Source organism: Tachysurus fulvidraco, chromosome 15, assembly GCF_022655615.1.
Source record: "Tachysurus fulvidraco isolate hzauxx_2018 chromosome 15, HZAU_PFXX_2.0, whole genome shotgun sequence".
NCBI classification, from domain to species: Eukaryota; Metazoa; Chordata; class Actinopteri; order Siluriformes; family Bagridae; genus Tachysurus; species Tachysurus fulvidraco.
The window spans coordinates 21890170-21911535 of record NC_062532.1 but is presented as its reverse complement, the minus strand read 5'-3'; the positions used below and the strand labels follow the sequence as shown (position 1 = coordinate 21911535).

Genomic DNA, 21366 nt, shown 5'->3' with positions numbered 1-21366 from the left:
CTATATTACTGCCGCCGGGGTCTATTCTATTTTCTAGTCGCTGCTCTCCCCGCTCGGCCCATTTATGCGCATGGACGGGCACGTGGATTCTTGCCCAGAACAGAACCATAACGCCAACACTAACTGTATGCATATCATCTAATTCCCTTGTGACAAAGTGGTCCTGACAGAAACCAAGCATCGCGCTAGTTCTGGCAGGCCACGTCGTCAAGCGTGCATCAGCTGTTAATCAGCTGTCCACGACACGCACCAATCCGGTTACGACATTCGAATTAGCCGACCATTTAAATTTCCATTCATAGAGCCGTTCAGCGCTTCGATGCTGCCGCGATCTAAAGTCCCTCCTCCAACCCCGACTCCACCACGCCGGAACCCATGTTTGCTGTACCAGTTTACGTCTCTGCATATTTTTCTCTTTCTCTCCCTCTCTCTCTCTAATTATTTGATTATCTATCTATCCATTCATTTATTACTTTCCAAAAACGTGTAAGTGAGCTTATCAATACTATGCATGCTAGCAGTTCTGTTAGGGGGGGTCTGTTCTATTTTCTAGTCGCTGCTCTCCCTGCATGCGCATGGACGGGCATGTGGATTCTTGCCCAGAACAGAACCATACCGCCAAGACTTTGTGACAAAGTGGTCCTGACAGAACTATAGTTTATAGTACTTCAAAGGCTCAAAACGTGCTGATGTGACCTGGGCAGAAGGTGAGTTGGATGTCTGATCTAGAGAGAATATTAAATGTATTCAAATGAAAATTAGACTTACCAGCCAGCAGAGAAGCTCTAAGAACACCGACTGTAGAGAGAAATAAAGAGGAGGAAGTTCATGAAGCCAGTGATGGAAAAACCAAAGCTGTCACCAGAGTTATTAGAACAAGCTATGAAAATGGGTAAATATTAGTAAACACTGTCCATTTTATTAGGAACACCTGAACACCTATTTATTTATGCTGATATTTAATCATATGGAAGCAGCAAAATATATAATATCAACCAGCTACAGGTCAAGAGCTTTTGACCAAAAGTTTTTTTAAGATGTTTTAATCATTTTTAATCAGTGTGAGTCTGGGTCCCAGGGTAGCCTCAGATTCCTGTCCTTGGCTGACATGACGTGAAACCTTGTAGCTCATTCACTGCAAAGTTGAATATGTTGTGTTTCCTGAGATGTTTTTTTTGCTCACTGTAGCTGTAATGTGTGCTAATTTCTAACTTCCAATTAGCTCAGACCAGTCTGGTCATTCTCCTCTGATTTCTCTCATCAACAAGGTGGCAGATCTTCCACCTTCACACCATACTGAGATCAGCAGTTTCTGAAATCCTCAGATCAGCCCATCTGGCACTGACAACTACACCATGCTTAAAGTCTCTCAGATCACATTTTTCACTTTTCTGATGTTTTATGTGAACAATAATATGAAGATTTTCACCTGTAAGTGATGGATTTTATCTACTGTGCTGCTGCCGCCTGATTGGCTGATTGAATAGCTGTATAATCGTGTTCCTGATTCCTGATAAAGTAGATGGTAAGTGTATAAAAAGAGTACATACTCTATAATTGTATTTATACCACAGAGCTACTGTATACTGGATTCTGATTGGTCAGATGGTGCTGATTAATTTTCTATTACCAACTCTGACTGTAGAGAGGCAACAATTAACAGCTTTCTATTAACTGTTACTGTTGTTATAGTAACAGATCGAAAGGAATGTCTGACGCTTATAAGAAAGAATAAACTTTTGCCATTCTTTGTGGATCACTTCTATTTCCTGCATTTTACCGGAGTCAGCAATTCAGAAAACGAGAAGTAAAACATCTCTGGCACATTGCAAACATGTCACAAACCACAGACACTGTTCTTATAAACAGAAAATTCTAGACAATTAAAAACACAGTTTAAAATCGAAAACATCCATTTTCCGTATTTTTGAAAAAATACAAAAAAAAAACATTTCTGTCAAAGTGAAGTGATCAAAAATATCAAATTATTTATAGATAACTTCAAAAAACCACACGGATAGAGTAGAAACTCCATGAAACTTGTTTTATTCTAAAACTTTTGTGTTTTTTCTGTATTTTAGGATCTTAGTTTTAGAATTGAGAATTCTGTATCTAAGTTTGTGAAAAATTCATTTTTATTCTTTTTGAGAAAGATATTTTTCAAAAATGTTGATGATTATTGCATTGGAATTTTGTTAGAATTCAGGTAAACGTAAACCTGCTCTGTAAATGTCCTCATCTGGAGAATGTCTTCACAGTAAAAGAACTATTGAAATTCTGACATCATCCAAAGGATAGTAAGAAATTTATATATTACTTATATTCCAAAGATAGAAATATATTATTTAAAAAAAATCCCAAGTTTTATATATATATATATAACCCAAAGGATATACCCCACACATGTAAAATGTGGAAATGATACAATAATATTAATTACAAGACAAACGTATTGATATAAATGTTGAATTTACCGAGCGTTAAAGTGAGGTGAACATTCATCATCCTGGTCCTTAAGATGTAAATCAGTTTGATGCTATTTACATCATTCACTGCTGTTTCTTCTCACAATGAACCTCTTGAGGTAACGACAAGTGATGTTTTATGTTTCTGCATGCAACCAAAGAGGTGGAGTTTCTTCTATGGTCAGTTCCTGTTAAACCGAGTCAAAAAAATGCAAACACTCAAACTATTTTTGCTGCATATAAGATTTTTTATGTTTTTTTTACAGCCCAAAAGTTGAAGGCCCGCTCAAAGCACACTTGTAGGCGAAACCTTGTCAAATGCCCCAGAGTACTCCAAATGTCAAAAATATTAATTTCCTCTTACAGATGAGTGACAAACAAGAGAAACATAAGGGGTACATGTAAAGTGTCAGGCCATGACAGTATCATTTATCTTCCTAGAAGGATGAACAGCATTCTTCCTCAAGATATTTATTTTTATGATCAACATGTCACTCCATAACCTCCCATGAGTGTTATAATAGGTTAAAATGTCTTAAGGATAAAGACAATTTGGTAACTAACCTTGTAGATAACAGTATTTCTAATATTTCTGATTGTTTTAAAGCAAAATCAGAGTAAAATAGATTTTTGATTTTATTAAGTATGAAGATTTATGCACAGATAATAATACAAAGTCATACTTTTTCATAAAGTAATGTATTTTTTTTTTGTTTTTTAAAAAGTTACACTAGCAAAAATACTTTTTTAAATGTAGTTTTATTTCTGTATCAGCATTCAACAGCGTTCCCATAGTTGAATAGTTCCTATTTTTAAAAGGCAGAACCATGAACCTAAAAGTGAAACTTTGACACAAACCTCATATCAACATTATTTAAAGCAACACTTTAGAATGTGTGCTTGTGAGTGTAAAGTTGAACTGACCTTTATCCTTCATGCTGTGATTTGACTGATGTCCTCCTTTACTTCCTGTCTACTTCCCATTTAAGTGTGTTTTCATGTTCTAGAAATCATGAAGAGGTTGATAATGAGATAAAGTATAAAACCTACTGAATTGTACAATCCAAGGAGAAGAGCTGATCAAATGATTTCACTAGACACAGAAAAGTCATTTGGTTAATGAGAAAAACCAGTAACCAGAAAAAGTCTGAAGTAAATGTACACAAATTAATTTTGTGTTTAAATTGTTAATATTGTGTTTGTGTCCTAGTTTGCACGAGTTAATGTTGAAAACACAAGATCAACTATCAGAGTCTTACCTTGAACGCAGGTGTCCTTCGAAGTCCCTCAGTCTTCTAACAAAGGATCCTCTTCAAGTTCTTTTACCTAATCTATTGTTTGAATCTTTAAATAAAGGAGTCAGATTTTTGTCTTTTCAGGGTCCTCACAATGGGAGGCCTTGTTTTTATTAAAAGTAGTGTAATATAGATGTGTGTAATATATGTAAAGTAAAATAAAAGAAAATTACAAATAAAATCTCCTTCAAATAATCAAACATTATTAGAATAAGTAAAAGTGCAAAGATTATAACAAACCAAGAAACACTCTCCAAGTGTAAGCTTGTGTTTGTTCTATGATGCACACAGAGTATAACACTGAGCACTGAGCCTGTTTACACAATGCACACACAATGTCATTCAAGACAAGCTTTTATACATTTTCAAGCCTTTCACCAATACGGCATTCTTATTGACTTTAAAACCAACATTCCTTTCCATTCCTCTTTCCCAAAACCAGTAACCCTGTGGTCAGTGACCAGTTGTATACTTTAAGGTATACATTCCTTTCAAACAACTCATGCTTGTAATATCATCTTATTAAATAAGTCCCTCCCCCACGAGTGTTGTGGTTTCGCATTACGGAATACTGGCAGCAGTATCCTTCTGAGCACTGAGGGTTTTTTCTAAGACAGCCTTCATATAACATACTCAGCACATCTTACACACAGAAAAATCAAGGTACAGTTAAGTACCTAAAAGAGTACAAATGCTTTGTCGCCCCAGCTGTACCCTAGCAGGGTATGGAAATGTACTGCTGAACACTGGTACATTTTTGTACCTTCTTGTTGGTACCTTTGAAAGAACAATTTTGCACCCCTAGTGATAGAAATGTACCTTCATGTTATGGTTTAAAATTACATCCTGGTATTCACCCAGAGCCCTTCACTAATATCCAGCTGAACTGATTTGTACTAGCAAAGAATAAATAAATAAATAAATAAATAAATAAATAAATAAATAAATAAATAGAAAGGACACTTGCATGGGTGGGGGAGTCAATACCAATTCCTTCCGAAACATTAGGCTTTGAGCATTGTGTTACCTGTTTAAATACAAAACAGGCAGTGCATTTTTAACATTTTTTTTAATCACAAAAATAACAAATTTGAGTATAAAAGTACAGACCATTCTCAATTCAGCTTTATAACTAATATTGGATATTCTGTACCACACATTAACAATTCAATTAACATAGAATTTCAATTCCTGTGTTAAACATAGGTAGTGCATGTTTTACAAGCATTTAAACAAATTGTAAAAATTCTTGAATAAAATCCAGAACATTAGCAATTCAACTCATATATTGGATGTTCTGTATAAAACCACTTAAAATATTTAAAATGAACATGTACAATGTATTTCAATTCCTTCAGAGCTTAAATACATGTCCTCCATGTGCACTTTGGGCAATGGTACATTTGAGGCATGAGGATTTAATATAACAGGTTTATCATCCTTAGTAAAGTGACTGGCAGTGGCTTGTCTCCCTCCTCCACGATGTTGACAATGCTCCTCTGAAGAAAAATGAGAGTGTTCTTCAGGCGTGGTGGATATGTGATGTTAAAAGTAAAATACATACAGAAGGCAGTCATTAAGGCCTTGTCTAGGCTGGTGCACTGGGTCACAACCATGCCATCCACCTTCACCATGCTGTGTCCTCTTCCAATGATTGCCATCTTCCAATCGTTCTCCATCAATTGAATGGTTGGAAAGGGTGTAGCAGGGTTTATGTAAATAAACAAGTCAGTCATTTTATCCTTTTATTATATTTTAAAAATTCCTTGTATATATTGTAGATGGTTTTACAGGTACATTTACTCTAGAAGGAGGACACGGTGGCTAAGTGGTTAGCACGTTCGCCTCACACCTCCAGGGTTGGGGGTTCGATTCCCGCCTCCACCTTGTGTGTGTGGAGTTTGCATGTTCTCCCCGTGCTTCAGGGGTTTCCTCCGGGTACTCCAGTTTCCTCTACCGGTCCAAAGACATGCATGGTAGGTTGATTGGCATCTCTGGAAAATTGTCCATAGTGTGTGTGAGTGAATGAGTGTGTGTGTGCGCCCTGTGATGGGTTGGCACTCCGTCCAGGGTGTATCCTGCCTCGATGCCCGATGACGCCTGAGGCTCCCCATGACCCGAGAAGTTCGGATGCACATCTACCGGAGACAAAAAAGTCCCAAATCCAAGCTATCTTTTTCTGTTATTGTACTAACATGAGGTCCACCAGCCAGCATTGCAGGATAATTCAGAAGGCTACCTTTTGCAAAGTAATGTAGTGTTCAATCTTTTCTCTGAAATGAATAGCAAGAAGATAAGCCCAGCCCTTAAGTCAATTCCTGCAATGTGGAAAAATATCCTACTTTCTCAATCACATATTTTGCAATGTGTTAAAGCAAATGACATATATTGTGAGTTTCACTAGAAAAGTGACTGTCTCTACCTGGTAGATCTTCAGCCAGGGCATCCTGTCTTATTTCAGTGTACTGTTTTGCTAGGGCGGATTTTGCTGTGGCAAGTTTCAGCACATTTGGCAGAACTCTACCAAAGCCCTCTCTGAAGCGATGACAATTTCCAAAATCGTAACTGCATCCCTGTATCATTCAGATGTTTTCAAAACTCACTCCATCAGGCATTCTTAAGTATGGGTACTTTTTGACTACATGCTTCACAGACATTCCTTCCATGGTTTCTCTACGTCTCCAGGAGAATGTTCGTGCCATGTGGTCTTTCACAGTCGAGATGTCTGGATGTTTCTTCTGATATTCACTTTGTAGAACGTTCACATGGGCCTCAACAGACGTTGAATCCTCCCCAACACAAGTTTCCTTTGTCAGAACAACAAACAGAGAATGCTTAAACTGTGACAGATAATGGCAGAGACAGATATGTGAAAAGTGAATCCGGGCACTAATGTTCAGTCAGTGAAAGAGTTAGGTGTATGCAAAAATATTTAAATGTCTGTAATATCTGCCTTACATTGTCCTGCACTAAGTGAAATGTAAAAGTGATTAAAAGTAAATATAAAAAAAAAACATGGAAAATTATATATGCATATGGCAGTGCGCTTACATCTGCTACCCTAGCTGGCTTTCGATACAAACTCGCAGATGCACTGGTGGATCTGGACTTCTCCTTCAGCTTTCTTACTTCACTGTCGCTGACAAGTGGTGCACGTTCTGCTTAAATTTTTGTGTCAAGTGTGCTAGTAAAAATAAATAAATAAATAAATAATAAAAACATTTGACTATTTGGCATATTCCATCAAATAAATATAGAATCTTATCTTGTGCAATTATGTAGACTAGGGATGCTCCGATCGATCGGCCGAAGATCGTTATCGGACGATAATCACATTTTATGACTCGATCGGTATTCCTTAAACTTGGCCGATCTTAGGAACCGATCGCAATTGATGACATCAATGTGTGAGGACGTAGGCGATGAGTGGGGACCTAAATGTTTTGGTGCCGCAGTCATGTCATTGCCGGTGTGGAATTACTATGACGTTTCGAGAAACAATGAAAAATTCGCTATTTGCTGTTTATGTTTCAAAGAAATCTCACGTGGAGGCGCATTGTCCAAAACATTTAATACAACAAACCTCATTCGGCACTTAAGAACGAGCCACCGCGAATCGTATGGCGAATACGAAAAACTGGCAAATGCAAAAAAGGCAACGATAACTAATAATGCGACCCTCACTCAGCCATCCACTACAGACATTCTAAGAAAACACGAACTGAACACACCAGAGAGCAAGAAAGCTAAGGAAATAACCGCGAAGATAATGGAATTTATATGCATTGACCACCAGCCTCTGTCAGTCACAGAAGACATTGGATTTAAACGCCTAATTACACATCTTGAACCACGACATAAACTGCCACGGCGCAAATATTTTACTGATGTTGCTCTCCCAGAGTTATATCAAATCGTCTACAGCCACATAAACAGTCTACTTCAAGAAAATGACATTTGGAGCTCTAGCGTATCCCCTATGTCCATGTTAAGTTTGACAGCGCAGTGGATTACCGAAGACTTTGAAAAGAGGCAAGTCATTCTCCACTCCCAGGAATTTCCTGGCTCACACACTGCTGGGGCTTTAGTCACTAAATACAAAGACATGTTGCAGACTTGGAACATACCCGAAGAAAAAGTGCATGTCGTACTACGCGATAATGTGAAGAATATAGAAAAGGATGCAATTTACGCAGCGTGCTGTGCATGGCACACACTGTCCATTTATTGTTTATTAATTTTTGTCTTATATTAAGTATCCTGATGTGCATAGTGTTATGCATAATCCCCATTGTAAAGGCATATTAAAATGATCACTGTATAATAAATACTTTTTTTTGTGATTATTAGTACTCTGTTAAAACTATAGTTACATTAGATATATTACTTTAAAAATATAACAAAAATATAACACAGGCAACATTTATAGTACATTTAAATGTTGTATACAGTATACATGTCTTTATCTGAAAAAAAAGTTAAGGGTGATCAGACAGTTTACATATTGGTTATATAAACTTGAAGCATGTCTTTGTATACACTTCTTGCCAAGTTCTCCACAGATGTGACTTCTGCCAAGACTTCCTTCTACAAGGAAAAGCTTGAAGCATCCTCACATGACCCTCGTAAATTCCAAAACATCATCTCTTCTCTGCTCAACCTCCCGGCTCCACCTTCTTCATCCTCCCTGACTGCAGAAGACTTTGCTTCTTTCTACCAGGAGAAGATTGAGGAAATCTGCCGGACCTTCACTTCAGCCCCGACTGCACTTACATCTCAGAGTATGGATTCCCCTACACCCTCGTTGTCACATTTCTCAACTGTGGCAGCAGAAGAGTTTTTACAACTCATCCAGTCCTGCAATCCTACCACCTGCCCATTGGGTCCACTCCCTTCCACTATGTTCCAGACCATCTCTCAAGACCTTCTGCCCTTCATTTCCACTATCGTCAATAGATCCATAGCATCTGGTCAGGTCCTAAAGAAACATGCTCTGGATCCATCAGACATCAGTAACTACAGACCAGTATCACTTCTCTTGTTTCTTTCAAAAATTCTTGAAGGCATTGTCTATAATCAACTGTCTGTCTATCTCCCACAGAACAACCTCCAAGACCCCAACCAGTCTGGCTTTAAAAGAAGGACAAAGAGGAGATATATGGATGTGTTAAATGAGTACATGAAGGTAACTGGTTCGAGAGTAGAGGATGATGAGGATAGAGTTAGGTGGAAACTGATGATTCACTACCGTTGTGGATAAGATTGGACACCACTGCTCTAGGGGCTACTTCATCAGAAATGAAAATATAGAAACCTGGGTGCCCAGCTTTTAATGAACTGGCTGAGTTTTACACCAATACCAATAACCCTAGTGGAAAACAATACGGATAGACCTACTGTGTCTCCATTCTCTACACTAATAGAATCCAAAAACTAATAATGAAATTCAAACAAAAGAAAGACAAAGATGAACACAAGTTGAATTTATTAATAAAATCAATCAACAAAAAAACACATTAATACAAAAATTGCCTTCCAATTAAGTTCAAATGTTAAGCCTTACTTTGAATTATCAAAATCAAAATGTGCAGTAAATGTTATTGCAAAATAGTAAGCATTAAATTATTAAATTATTAGAAAGAACCCATATTAGCTAATATTGACAATTGCACAGAAAAAGAATCAATTACATTCAAAAACCAATTAAATACTTTTTTAAGAATTAAAGAAATAAAAAGATAACCCAACTGTTCGGTAGTGTTTACTCAAAATAAACACTAGTGCACTCTATGTTGAGACGCGTGAGAATAATCCATTGACATGAAATATATATGACGATTGTTCTTTTTATTTCTAGTTCAACCATGTGGGTATATCTCGCACTGTAAAAAAGTAGTTTACCTCAGTATTCATGAAAAACGGGTAAAAAGACTTCATAAAATATCTGTCGATCACGCTAACATTAACATATTATCATAGCGATTAGCATCCGTGTAGCTAAAGTAAATAATAAAAATAAAAATAATAAAACAAGCTGTAAATTTAAAATAATAAAAATAATAAAACAAGCTGTCACTGACGCGTCACACGGTCGGTTCCTTAATAAAACCGATCAACAAAAAAAAAATAAACACTAACAAAAATTGCCTTCCAATTAAGTTCAAATGTTAAGCCTTACTTTGAATTATCAAAATCAAAATGTGCAGTAAATGTTATTGCAAAATAGTAAGCATTAAATTATTAAATTATTAGAAAGAACCCATATTAGCTAATATTGACAATTGCACAGAAAAAGAATCAATTACATTCAAAAACCAATTAAATACTTTTTTAAGAATTAAAGAAATAAAAAGATAACCCAACTGTTCGGTAGTGTTTACTCAAAATAAACACTAGTGCACTCTATGTTGAGACGCGTGAGAATAATCCATTGACATGAAATAGATATGACGATTGTTCTTTTTATTTCTAGTTCAACCATGTGGGTATATCTCGCACCTTAAAAAGTAGTTTATCTCAGTATTCATGAAAAAGGGGGAAAAAGACTTCATAAAATATCCGTCGATCACGGTAACATTAACATATTATCTTAGCGATTAGCTTCTCCCATCTTGATAGTTAACACAATTCTCAGGAAACAGTCAGTGAATACTTAAACTCTTAAACTGTAAAACGACATCTCCCTCAGACACATCACATCCTTCGATCTTTCCCACTTCTCCTTTTATTACCACGTCTTCTTGTTCCCGCCCCCAATAGCTTCGTTAACTAACATACCCACTTGGGATTGGCATTCATTCCAATGTAAACCTTCTACTGCATAGCAGTTTCTAGAACACGAGGACATGTTAACAAATGTACATCCGTGTATACCGGGTTCCAGACATTATCTGTGCAACACAGTCCGTGTATGAACATTAAAATGAAAACATTGAGTGTGTTACATACAGAAGCAACAACTTCAACCTGTCAGAAGAGCAGACATATTGGTATAAACGACCCTGTGCCATTGTCTGAAGCCCTGCACAATGATGGAGCCCCTGACCATATAGTCCTAGAATAGTAGACATGAAAAGTCTAAACACTTCTGTTACAGTTAAAGGTGTTAGTGATAAAACAAGATATTCAAAACAAGATAACTCGTCACATCTTTTCCTCCTTTTATGTGATATAGTAACTAACACAATTCAAGTGAGAAATAAATAGAAAAGTTTTACGGAAAAAAAGAATGAGTAAATTTATAATAACTTGTTTTCATAAATGTACACACCCCTTAACTAATACATTGATGTAGCACTTTTTTGCATGTAATACAGCATCTGGGTAAGAACTCAGTACCTTGTTATTTGCACTTTGGTGTAATTTCTGGTGAAAATGATTTGTTCGTTGCCAGACCCTTGACTGAATCTTGACTTTGCCCTTGGATTATGTCCCTGTTTTGTTTGCTACCTGCACTTGTGCCTGTACCTGCACCACTTTATAGAAAACAAATGGGGTTTTGGATAATCATTTAGTTTTCCACATTACTCTGCACAGTTTGCATAAATGTCTGCATCCTCATAGTCATGGTCATTGTTCAGGTCATTACTTTGTTCCTCATCATTAACATTAATATAGTCATCATCTGCATCACTTCTTTGTTCAGCAGCCTCGACATTAAGGTAGTCGTTATCGGAGTCCTCTGAATCATCCTTCTGGTAGAAAATGGTTTCCATGTTTTCATAAGCATCTTCGTCATCTTTCTCTGCTTGGTGACATTCATATGTGTTTTTAGCACCTACAAATTGATTGTGACAAAATACACACAGGTTTATAGATCAATTTTTCTAGATCAAAATTCAAGAATAATACAAGTAATAAATAAAAGCATTTATGCTGTGCTGTTATAAATAATAATAATAATAATAATCCACAATATTCATTATATACGTAAATATTTTAAGTATTCTTATGCACCAGAAATTTGCCTAATTTAGGTAAATGTTCACCATGTCACCAGTAGACATTTAAATCTTAGGAGGACTTATGAAGATTTCTCCCATCTTGAAGTCTCTATTTAGATTATTGATATTACAGTCAGCTGGATTTTTTTTTTTGGAATGGATGTTTTTTAAATATACTGAAACATTTATGAGATTTGATAACTCACGCTTTGAATCACTCTTTGTGTCACTCTGAAATTTCGATCTTTTCTGTGTCTTCACAAAGCAAATGATGACTGGAACTAAGATGAGAAGCAGTCCTGCTGTCACCCCAATACCTATGTATGGCATCATTGATGCTGAAAGAGAGTCAAGTTTTTCAAATTTTAAACTGCAAAACACAAAAATAGACATAGTGTATTTTAATATACCTTTAATGGCAACAAAAAGGGGTTCAGTGGTAGTGGAGGTAAAGGTACGTGAAGACACTTTAACTTCATATGTACAGCTGTAGTTTCCCTGATGATCAAAATCTGCTTCAGGAAAAAGGAAGACAGCTGAGTGGTTAACAGCTGACTGAGTTCTGGTGATGTTGGATTCACTAAACCCCAAGTGGAAAGAACCTTCAGGATACTGAGGTTCAGTGGAGCAGATGATGGAGAAGCCATAGCCCCTGATCATTTCTGGTCCTTCAGGCCCGTAGTGGTACCATCCATCAGCAACACTGAAGGAGATATTGGGCTGCTGCAAGTTCACTATAAAACAACAAACAAGGATTATCATAAATTAATATTTTAATATAAAAGTGTTACTGAAAATCAAGAAATTTAGAAAAATAGATTGCAGTTTGAGTTGCAAATACTGTATGGTACTGGCAGTAAATGTCTAGAAAATGTCACTCACCAAAAATGATGTTAATGGAGTTGCTCCTGGATGATGTGGAGACACTTTCCTTGTATGAGTAGTCACAGGTGTACTGACCCTGATGTGAGGCATCTACAGTCAGAGTAAATGTTGTTGTAGTCTCTGCAGTTTGTGTCTTTATCAATGTCCCAGTTTTATACAAACTGAACCCTACAGAGATGCATGATGGACTGGGTGTGGTACATGTGAACTGAAGGACTTCTCCAAGTGAGACCACAGAGTTTGGGGAGATCCGAGTCAGTGTTGGACTCTGCAGGTCTTAAAGAAATATGTTTTGTAATATTGAAATGTATTAATTTTAAACAGGGTACAAAATATATATAAATACATACATACATGCAAATAAACAGCAATAACTTACTTGAGCAAATGACACCTGCATCTGAATCATGTCCACAGTTCTTTACTCCAAATCCTCTGTGTGAACACTGATCTATGTAGCGCTCAGTTCCTTTACACTGAACATTACCCAGCCAGGTTGGTTCACTTCCCTGACCAAAGTGGGACTTTCCAGGAGCGCTGATGGCTTTACCACATCCAAGCTGCCTACACACCACCTCTGCATCCCTTAAGTCCCAGTTATCATCACACACTGTTCCCCACTGGGCTCTGTGCTGGATCTCCACTCGACCACAACATTGACTCGGACCATTCACCAGCCTGATCTCTCGGACTGAGTTAATATATGAAAAGACAGAAGGGTTTTATTAATTACTTATTTTTTATTGCACCAGTTAGCTTGAGATAAATAATATTAGAAACAAACTGTACTTAAATATCTTAACTGAATTCAATATAGATTCTCAGCTGAACAATCAAATATGTTTTAGGTATCTACAGTGAAAAAATGTAATGTGGCCAAAGTTTTGTCTTCCACACAATGACTGCATTCAGGGCAAAATATTTAAACCTGAAAAGTGCAGGACACACAAGACATATAAAATATATCATTTTAATTTGAAAAATGATTTTGTACAAACATGTACAAGCAATTTTTGGTCGAAACACTGCATAAAACCCCACAAGACCTGCTGTACTGGAGATGCTCTGATCCAGTTGTCCAGTAGTCATCACAATTGGCCACAAATATTAAAGTACCTCTTATGGTATAGTGACCCTTATGCTTGCCTGTTTTTTCCTGTTTCTAACATCACCTTATAGACCTGACTGTTCTAATATATCTCACCACTTGACTGGTGCCTCCTCTGTGGTTTTAATGTTTTGGCTGATTGGTGTATAACAGCCCACATCCCCACAGCACTGTTGAACTTCTACAAATTGTCGATTAATATTCCATAACAGTTTTATATTAATGTCTTTTCCATATCATCTCATCTCTAATGTGACAAACTACATTTTGGTGATGGAGCTACTGTGTATCTGCTATAACAGATATAGTAACATGATAACAAGAATAAACTTTAACAGATGTTACACATCCATTATAAATAAAATGTATGATGTGTTTTTCGTTTAACTAATCAAAAAAGTGAATAATCGACAAATCGTTATAGTATATACAGAATAAAATACTTTGTTATATAATCCTATAAGAGTGTGCACCCCAGCTTCAGTTTGTATAATATTTTAACTCTCGTATCTGAATGCATACATTATAATAGCACTGAGGATAAAGTCATAATATAAGAGATTTCTGTACCTGAGCAAGTAACACCAGCATCTTCAGTATGTTTGCAGTCGTGTTTTCCAAATCCATTATGAGAGCACTGTGTGATGGTGCTTTCACTTCCAGAACACTTAACTTCATCCATCAATATTTCACCACTTCCCTGACCAAAGTTTGCACCGTTATTAGCAGTGACTGCTTTACCACATCCAATCTGTCTACACACCACCTCTGCATCATTCAGGTCCCAGTTGTCATCACACACTGTTCCCCACTGGTCATTATGCAGGATCTCCACTCTGCCAGAGCAGGGGTGACTGCCACCAATAAGTCGTATGCTACCTTACAAGACAAACAGCAAAATGCATCCCAGTATTACTTAATGATAACGACTCACATTACAATATTCCCAAATAATTTAACTGATTTGATTAAATTTTTCTAGTCCTAATAATTACAAATCCTTATAATTTCTCAAAAATGTTTTTTATATAATGATAAATAAAATGAGTAACGTGACCTGCAAAAAACACCAGTTAAATCCAATTTGTTCTCTTTTTTTTAGCTTACAACCTCATCCTCTGTTTGGAGGTTATGTTATTTAATTATCAGTGACTATTAATGATACTCCTAAGACAAGGAGATAAAAAAAACCTCAAATCACTGAATGAATTCAATAAAATTGAAAAACAAGTAAAAATCTAAACAAAAACACAGAACAGTAAACTAAAGAAAAATAAATGGACAGAAACAAAACGCAAAAAAAATTGCTACTTCTTATGAAACATAAAGATTCAGAAAGGGGTTGCATGATTTCCTTTAGTGTGATTCAAACCTCGTTATATATTTTTTTATAATTACAAATATAAGACTATGTCATTAACAATTTTGTTTAAGTGAATAACAACCAAAAAAGTGTCCCAAAGCAGCAGTAACATTTGCATAACTATAAATAGATTAAAGGTATCATGTGTTGTTTTTTTAATTACAACCCGAATTCCGGATTGTAAAAAACTAAAAAACTTTAGAAAACTAAAATACTTTCAAATCATATGAGCCAATATTTTATTCACAATAGAACATAGATAACATAATAAATGTTTAAACTGTGAGATTTTACACTTTTATCCACTAAATGAGCTGATTTAAGGTTTCAGGTCTCAGAGTAATTGGGACTGGGTCATGTTTACATGGTGTAACATCTCCTCATCTTATCAAAACAGTTTGAAGACGTCTGGGCATCGAGGTTATGAGTTTCTAGAGTTTTGGTGTTGGATTTTGGTCCCATTCTTCCCTGATATAGGTTTCCAGCTGCTGAAGAGTTTATGGTCGTCTTTGACATATTTTTCGTTTAATGATGCACCAAATGTTCCCTACAGGTGAAACATCTGGACTGCAGGCAGCCGAATCAGCACCCAGACTCTTCTACAATAAAGCCATGCTGTTGTAATAGCTGCAGTATGTGGTTTTCAATGTCCTGCTGAAATACAGAAGGCCTTCTCTGAAATAGACATCATCTGGAGTTGTGCACATGTTGCTCTAAAACCTTTGAGCATTCATAGTGCTTTCCAAAACATGCAAGCTGCCCAGACCGTATGCACTTCTGCACCTCATACCATCAGAAATGCTGGCTTTAAACTGAACACTGATACTCTGGAAGGTCTCACTCCTCTTTACCCTAGAGGACATGGCGTCTGTGATTTACAAAAAGAATGTTAAATTTGGACTTGTATGACAATAGAACACTTCTCCACTTTTAAACAGTCTATTTTAAATGATCCTTGGCCCACAGGACATGACGACACTTCTGGACCATGTTCACATGTGGCTTCCTTTGTGCATGATAGAGCTTTAGGTGTCATCTGCAGATGGAAGGCAGGTTGTGTTCACTGTCAGTGGTTTCTGGAAGTGTTCCTGGGTCCATTTAGTGATGTCATTGACACAATCATGTCAATGAGTGAATCAGAGTCATCTGAGGGCCCAAAGACCATGAACATCCAATAAAGGTCTTCGGTCTTGTCCCTTGTGCACAGAGATTTCACCATGAAATCTGAGATGATGAGATTTAAAAAGACTTTGCTACTTGACATTGAGGAACATTGTTTTTAAATTATTCCACAATCTTTTTACATGATCTTTTTCAGAGATTGGAGAATGTCTGCCTATCTTTACATCTGAGAGACCCTCTAAGACATCCCTTTAATATCTAATCATTTTACAGACCTGATATCTATTAACATAATTAGTTGCCAGATGTTTTTCCAGCTAAATCTTTTAAAAATGTCTTGCTTTTTCAGCCTTTTATTGGCCTGTGCCAGCTTTCTTGAGACCTGTAGCAGGCATTAAAATTAAAATCAGCACATTTAGTGGATAAAAGTGTAAAATCTCTCAGTTTAAACATTTGTGTTATCTATCTTCTATTATGAATAAATTTTTTGCTCATGTGATTTAAAAGTCTTTTAGTTTTCATTTCATTCAAATTTAATAATGTCTCAACATTTTGGTTCTAATTAAAAATACATACATATTGGCAAACTGACAGTATTTTCTTAAATATTATCATTATCATTATCTCTATTTTAGCTTAAGTTTATTGTAGTGTGGATTGGAGCTGATTCTTTGCTTTTCTGTACCTGAGCATGTAACACCAGCATCTTCACTATGGCCACAGTTGTGTGTTCCAAATCCTCTGTGAGAGCACTGTGTGATGGTGCTTTCACTTCCAGAACACTGAACATCATCCAGCCATATTTCACCACTTCCCTGACCAAAGTGGGCACTTTGATGAGCAGTGACAGCTTTACCACATCCAATCTGTCTACACACCACCTCTGCATCTTTCAGGTCCCAGTCGTCATCACACACTGTTCCCCACTGACCATTATACAGGATCTCCACTCTACCAGAGCAGGAGTCATTGCCACCAGTGAGTCGTATGTTAGCACCATCTAAAACAAACATCAGAAAATATGTTCATGTTAATTAATCATAATGAATCTTATTACTGTATAGAATATTATAGCATACTTACATCATTTACATGTTTGGGTGAGGGGGTGGAGGTGGGGGATTTACTTTGTTACTGTGTTTGTTTTGGAAGCTACTGTATGTTTACTACTGAATGTTTGAAATTCCCCCGGGATCAATAAAGTGTCTGTCTGTCTGTCTGTCTGTCTGTCTGTCTGTCTGTCTGTCTGTCTGTTTTGACTTCATATGAATCCAATTCTCTCATTTCTAATCCTTTATCAATAAATATTTCATGACTTTCACATAATGAATAATAATATAATTATCGGATTAATCAATTCATCAAATGGTTTATATTAATATGTCATGCCTTAAACAAACTGACACACACACAAAAAAATTGTTGTATGTACTATATATGTTTTTAAATAAATAACAGCCACACTACACATGAGTAGGTATATACACAGATACACAGATTTTCCCGCCTTTATTAAATCAGAAATACTTTATTTATCCCTTTTCAGGAAATGATTCGTTAATTAATACGACTTTCTCAACAATATGCTAACAAGCTGAAAGTTCAGAACAAACTTAAAGAAGTAAGTGTAACTGGGCAAAGCTGAGTTTATGAAGTTGAGAATCAAAGACATCCTTGATCTTGGAGAAAGGATTCGTTCATGGTGTTTAATTGCCAGAAGATGAGCACTTTGATTCGGGTGATATGAGACTGTCCTGACTACTCACACCTACTTTTGTCTAACACACCTATCTATAGTTTATAGTACTTCAAAGGCTCAAAAAGTGCTGATGTGACCTGGGCAGAAGGTGAGTTGGATGTCTGATCTAGAGAGTAAATTAAATGGATTCAAATGAAAATTAGACTTACCAGCCAGCAGAGAAGCTCTAAGAACACCGACTGTAGAGAGAAATAAAGAGGAGGAAGTTCATGAAGCCAGTGATGGAAAAACCAAAGTTGTCTCCAGAGTTATTAGAACATGCTATGAAAATGGGTAAATATTATTATAGACTGTCCATTTGATTAGGAACAACACCTGTACACCTGTTTATTTATGCTGTTATTTAATCAAGGTGAAGCAGCAAAATGCATGATATCAACACGTCTGCTTTCAACACCATCATCCCATCACTCCTACAGCCCAAATTAACCCAGCTCTCCGTGCCCTCCTCTGTCTGTCAGTGGATCACCAGCTTTCTGACAGACAGGAAGCAGACTGCGACTCGGAAAACTCAAATCCAGCACCTGCACCGTCAGCGCTGGTGCCCCCCAGGGCTGTGTTCTCTCCCCACCACTCTTCTCCCTGTACACAAATGACTGCACCTCTAATGACCCCTCTTTCAAGCTCCTGAAATTTGCAAACAACACCACACTGATCAGCCTCATCCAAGATGGTGACGAGTCTGCTTACAGACTGGAGGTTGAGCGGCTGGCTGTCTTGTGCAGCCTTAACAACCTGGAGCTGAACACGCTCAAGACAGTGGAGATGATAGTGAACTTCAGGAGAAACCCCCCTGCTCTCCCCCCACTAACCATCATGGACAGCATTGTCACAGCAGTGGAGTCATTCAGATTCCTGGGAACCACAATCTCCCAGGACCTGAAGTGGGACATTCACATAGACTCCATTGTGAAAAAGGCTCAGCAGAGGTTGTACTTCCTTCATCTGCTGAAGAAGTTCAACCTGACACAGGATCTGCTGAAACAGTTTTACACTGCCATCATTGAATCCATCCTCTGCACCTCAGTGACTTTTTGGTTCAGCTCAGCCACCAATTCTGACCTCAGGAGAATACAAAGGGTAGTCCGGACTGCTGAGCGAATCATTGTCACAACTCTCCCCACACTCCAAGACCTGTATTTCTCCAGAGTGAGCAAAAGGGCAAAGTCAATCACTCTGGACCCCTCACATCCAGCACACTCCCTCACTCAGGACCCCTCACATCCAGCACACTCACTCACTCTAGACCCCTCACATTCAGCACACTCACTCTTTGAACTGTTGCCATCTGGTCGACGCTACAGAGCCCTGAGCTCCAGAACGACCATACATAGGAACAGTTTCTTCCCGCAAGCAATCCATCTGATGAACAATTAACACCATGGAACACACAACACCTAATATTTGTATTTTGTATACCTCAATTGCACATTTCATACTTGCACATCTGTACGTACATACATACATATTAGCTAAATGTTTACTGTTTACTTCAACTGCACATTTCACAATTTCACATGTGTACATACAAATTGTATATATTGTATACTTCAATTGTACATTTCTCACACTTGCAAATTTGTACATACAAATTGTCTATATTTGTATATGTATTTCATATGTATATTTCAACTGCACATTGCACACCTGTAAATGTGTACATACAGTACAATTTCGTCTATACTGTATATGTCATTCTGTTACACTGTGGAGCTTCTGGCACTAAAACAAATTCCTCGCATGTGAAAACATGCCTGGCAATAAAGCTAAGTCTGATTTTTTTTCTAAATCTTTAATCAGTTTTAATCAGTGTGTGTCTGAGTCCCAGGATAGCCTCAGATTCTTGTCCTTGGCTGACATGATGTGAAACCTTGTAACTCATTCACTGCGAAGTTTAATATGTTGTGTTTCCTGAGATGTTTTTTTGCTCACTGTAGCTGTAATGTGTGCTAATTTCTAACTTCCAGTTCAGACCAGTATGGTCATTCTCCTCTGATTTCTCTCATCAACAAGATGTTTTAGGTGGCAGATCTTCCACCTTCACACCAATCTGAGATCAGCATTTTCTGAAATCCTCAGATCAGCCCATCTGGCACCGACAAACACACCATGCTTAAAGTCTCTCAGTTAACATTTTTAACTTTTATGATGTTTAATGTGAACAATAATCTGAAGCTTTTCACCTGTAACTTTTCACCAACTCTGACAGTAGAGAGGCAGAAATTAATAGATTTATATTAACAATCTTTTTTTACTGTTTTTTTTTTTTTTAATGTAACTGTTGTTATAGTAACAGACCAATGGAAATGTCTGACGCTTATGAGAAAGAATAAACTTTTGCCTTTCTTTGTGGATCACTTCTGTTTCCTGCATTTTACTGAAGTCAGCAATTCAGAAAACGAGAAGTAAAACATCTCTGGCACATTGCAAACATGTCACAAACCACAGACACTGTATTTATATACAGAAAACTGTAGACAATTAAAAACACAGTTGAAATACTTCAAAATTTAAAACATATGTTTTCCACATTTCTGTCAAAGTGAAGTAATCAAAAATATCAAAATATTTATAAATAACTCTATTAACCACACGGATAGAGTAGAAACTCCATGAAACTTATTTTTCTTCTAAAACTTCTTTTAAAGCTTTTTCTGTATTTTAGGATCTTAGTTTTAGAATTGAGAATTCTGTTTCTGAGTTTGTGCAAAATTCATTTTTATTCCTTTTCAGAAAGATATAAATTAAAAAAAAAAAGTTGATTATTATTGTATTGGAATTTTGTAAGACTTCAGTTAAAAGTAAACCTGCTCTGTAAATGTCCTCATATATATAAAACAAACGTATTGATACAAAATGTTGAATTTACCGAGTGTTAAAGTGAGGTGAAGATTCATCATCCTGGTCCTTAAGATGTAAATCAGTTTGATGCTAATTACAACATTCACTGCTCCTTTCTTCTCACAAGGAACCTCATGAGGTAACGACAAGCGATGTTTTATGTTTCTTCATGCAACCAAAGAGGTGGAGTTTCTTTTATGGTCAGTTCCTGTTAAACTGAGTCAAAAAAAACTCAAACTATTTTTGCTGCATCTACAATTTTTTACGTTTTGTTACAGCCCAAAAGTTTAAGACCAGCTCGATGCACACTTGTAGCGAAACCTTTTCAAACCCCCAGAGTACACCAAGTGTCAAAAATATTCATTTCCTTTCGTCACTTCCTCTTGTATTGTCTCCTAACAGACACGTGACAAAAAAAAAGAAACATAAGGGGTATATGTAAAGTGTCAGGCCATGACAGGATCATTTATCTTCCTAGAAGGATGAACAGCATTCTTCCTCAAGATATTTATTTTTATGAACAACATGTTACTCCATAACCTCCCATGAGTCAACACAACTCCCATGAACTAACCTTAGATAACA

General features: G+C 36.8%; 1 protein-coding gene across 5 annotated transcripts in view; it reads right to left on the bottom strand.

The window, feature by feature from the left end:
- The window catches only part of LOC113663930, a 201367-nt gene extending 180224 nt beyond the window's left edge, over positions 1-21143 (bottom strand). For all 5 annotated transcript variants that reach the window (XM_047800914.1, XM_047800915.1, XM_047800916.1 and 2 more), the window contains exons 1-6: positions 20810-21143; positions 18090-18119; positions 16867-17181; positions 14267-14575; positions 12968-13279; positions 12586-12864 (exon numbers count right to left, since the gene is read on the bottom strand). In XM_047800914.1, the coding sequence (XP_047656870.1) occupies positions 12586-12864; positions 12968-13279; positions 14267-14575; positions 16867-17181; positions 18090-18119; positions 20810-20840 (1276 nt within the window). In that variant the 5' untranslated portion in view covers positions 20841-21143. The remainder of the gene's footprint in view (positions 1-12585; positions 12865-12967; positions 13280-14266; positions 14576-16866; positions 17182-18089; positions 18120-20809) is intronic.
- Between the last annotated feature and the right edge of the window lie 223 nt (positions 21144-21366).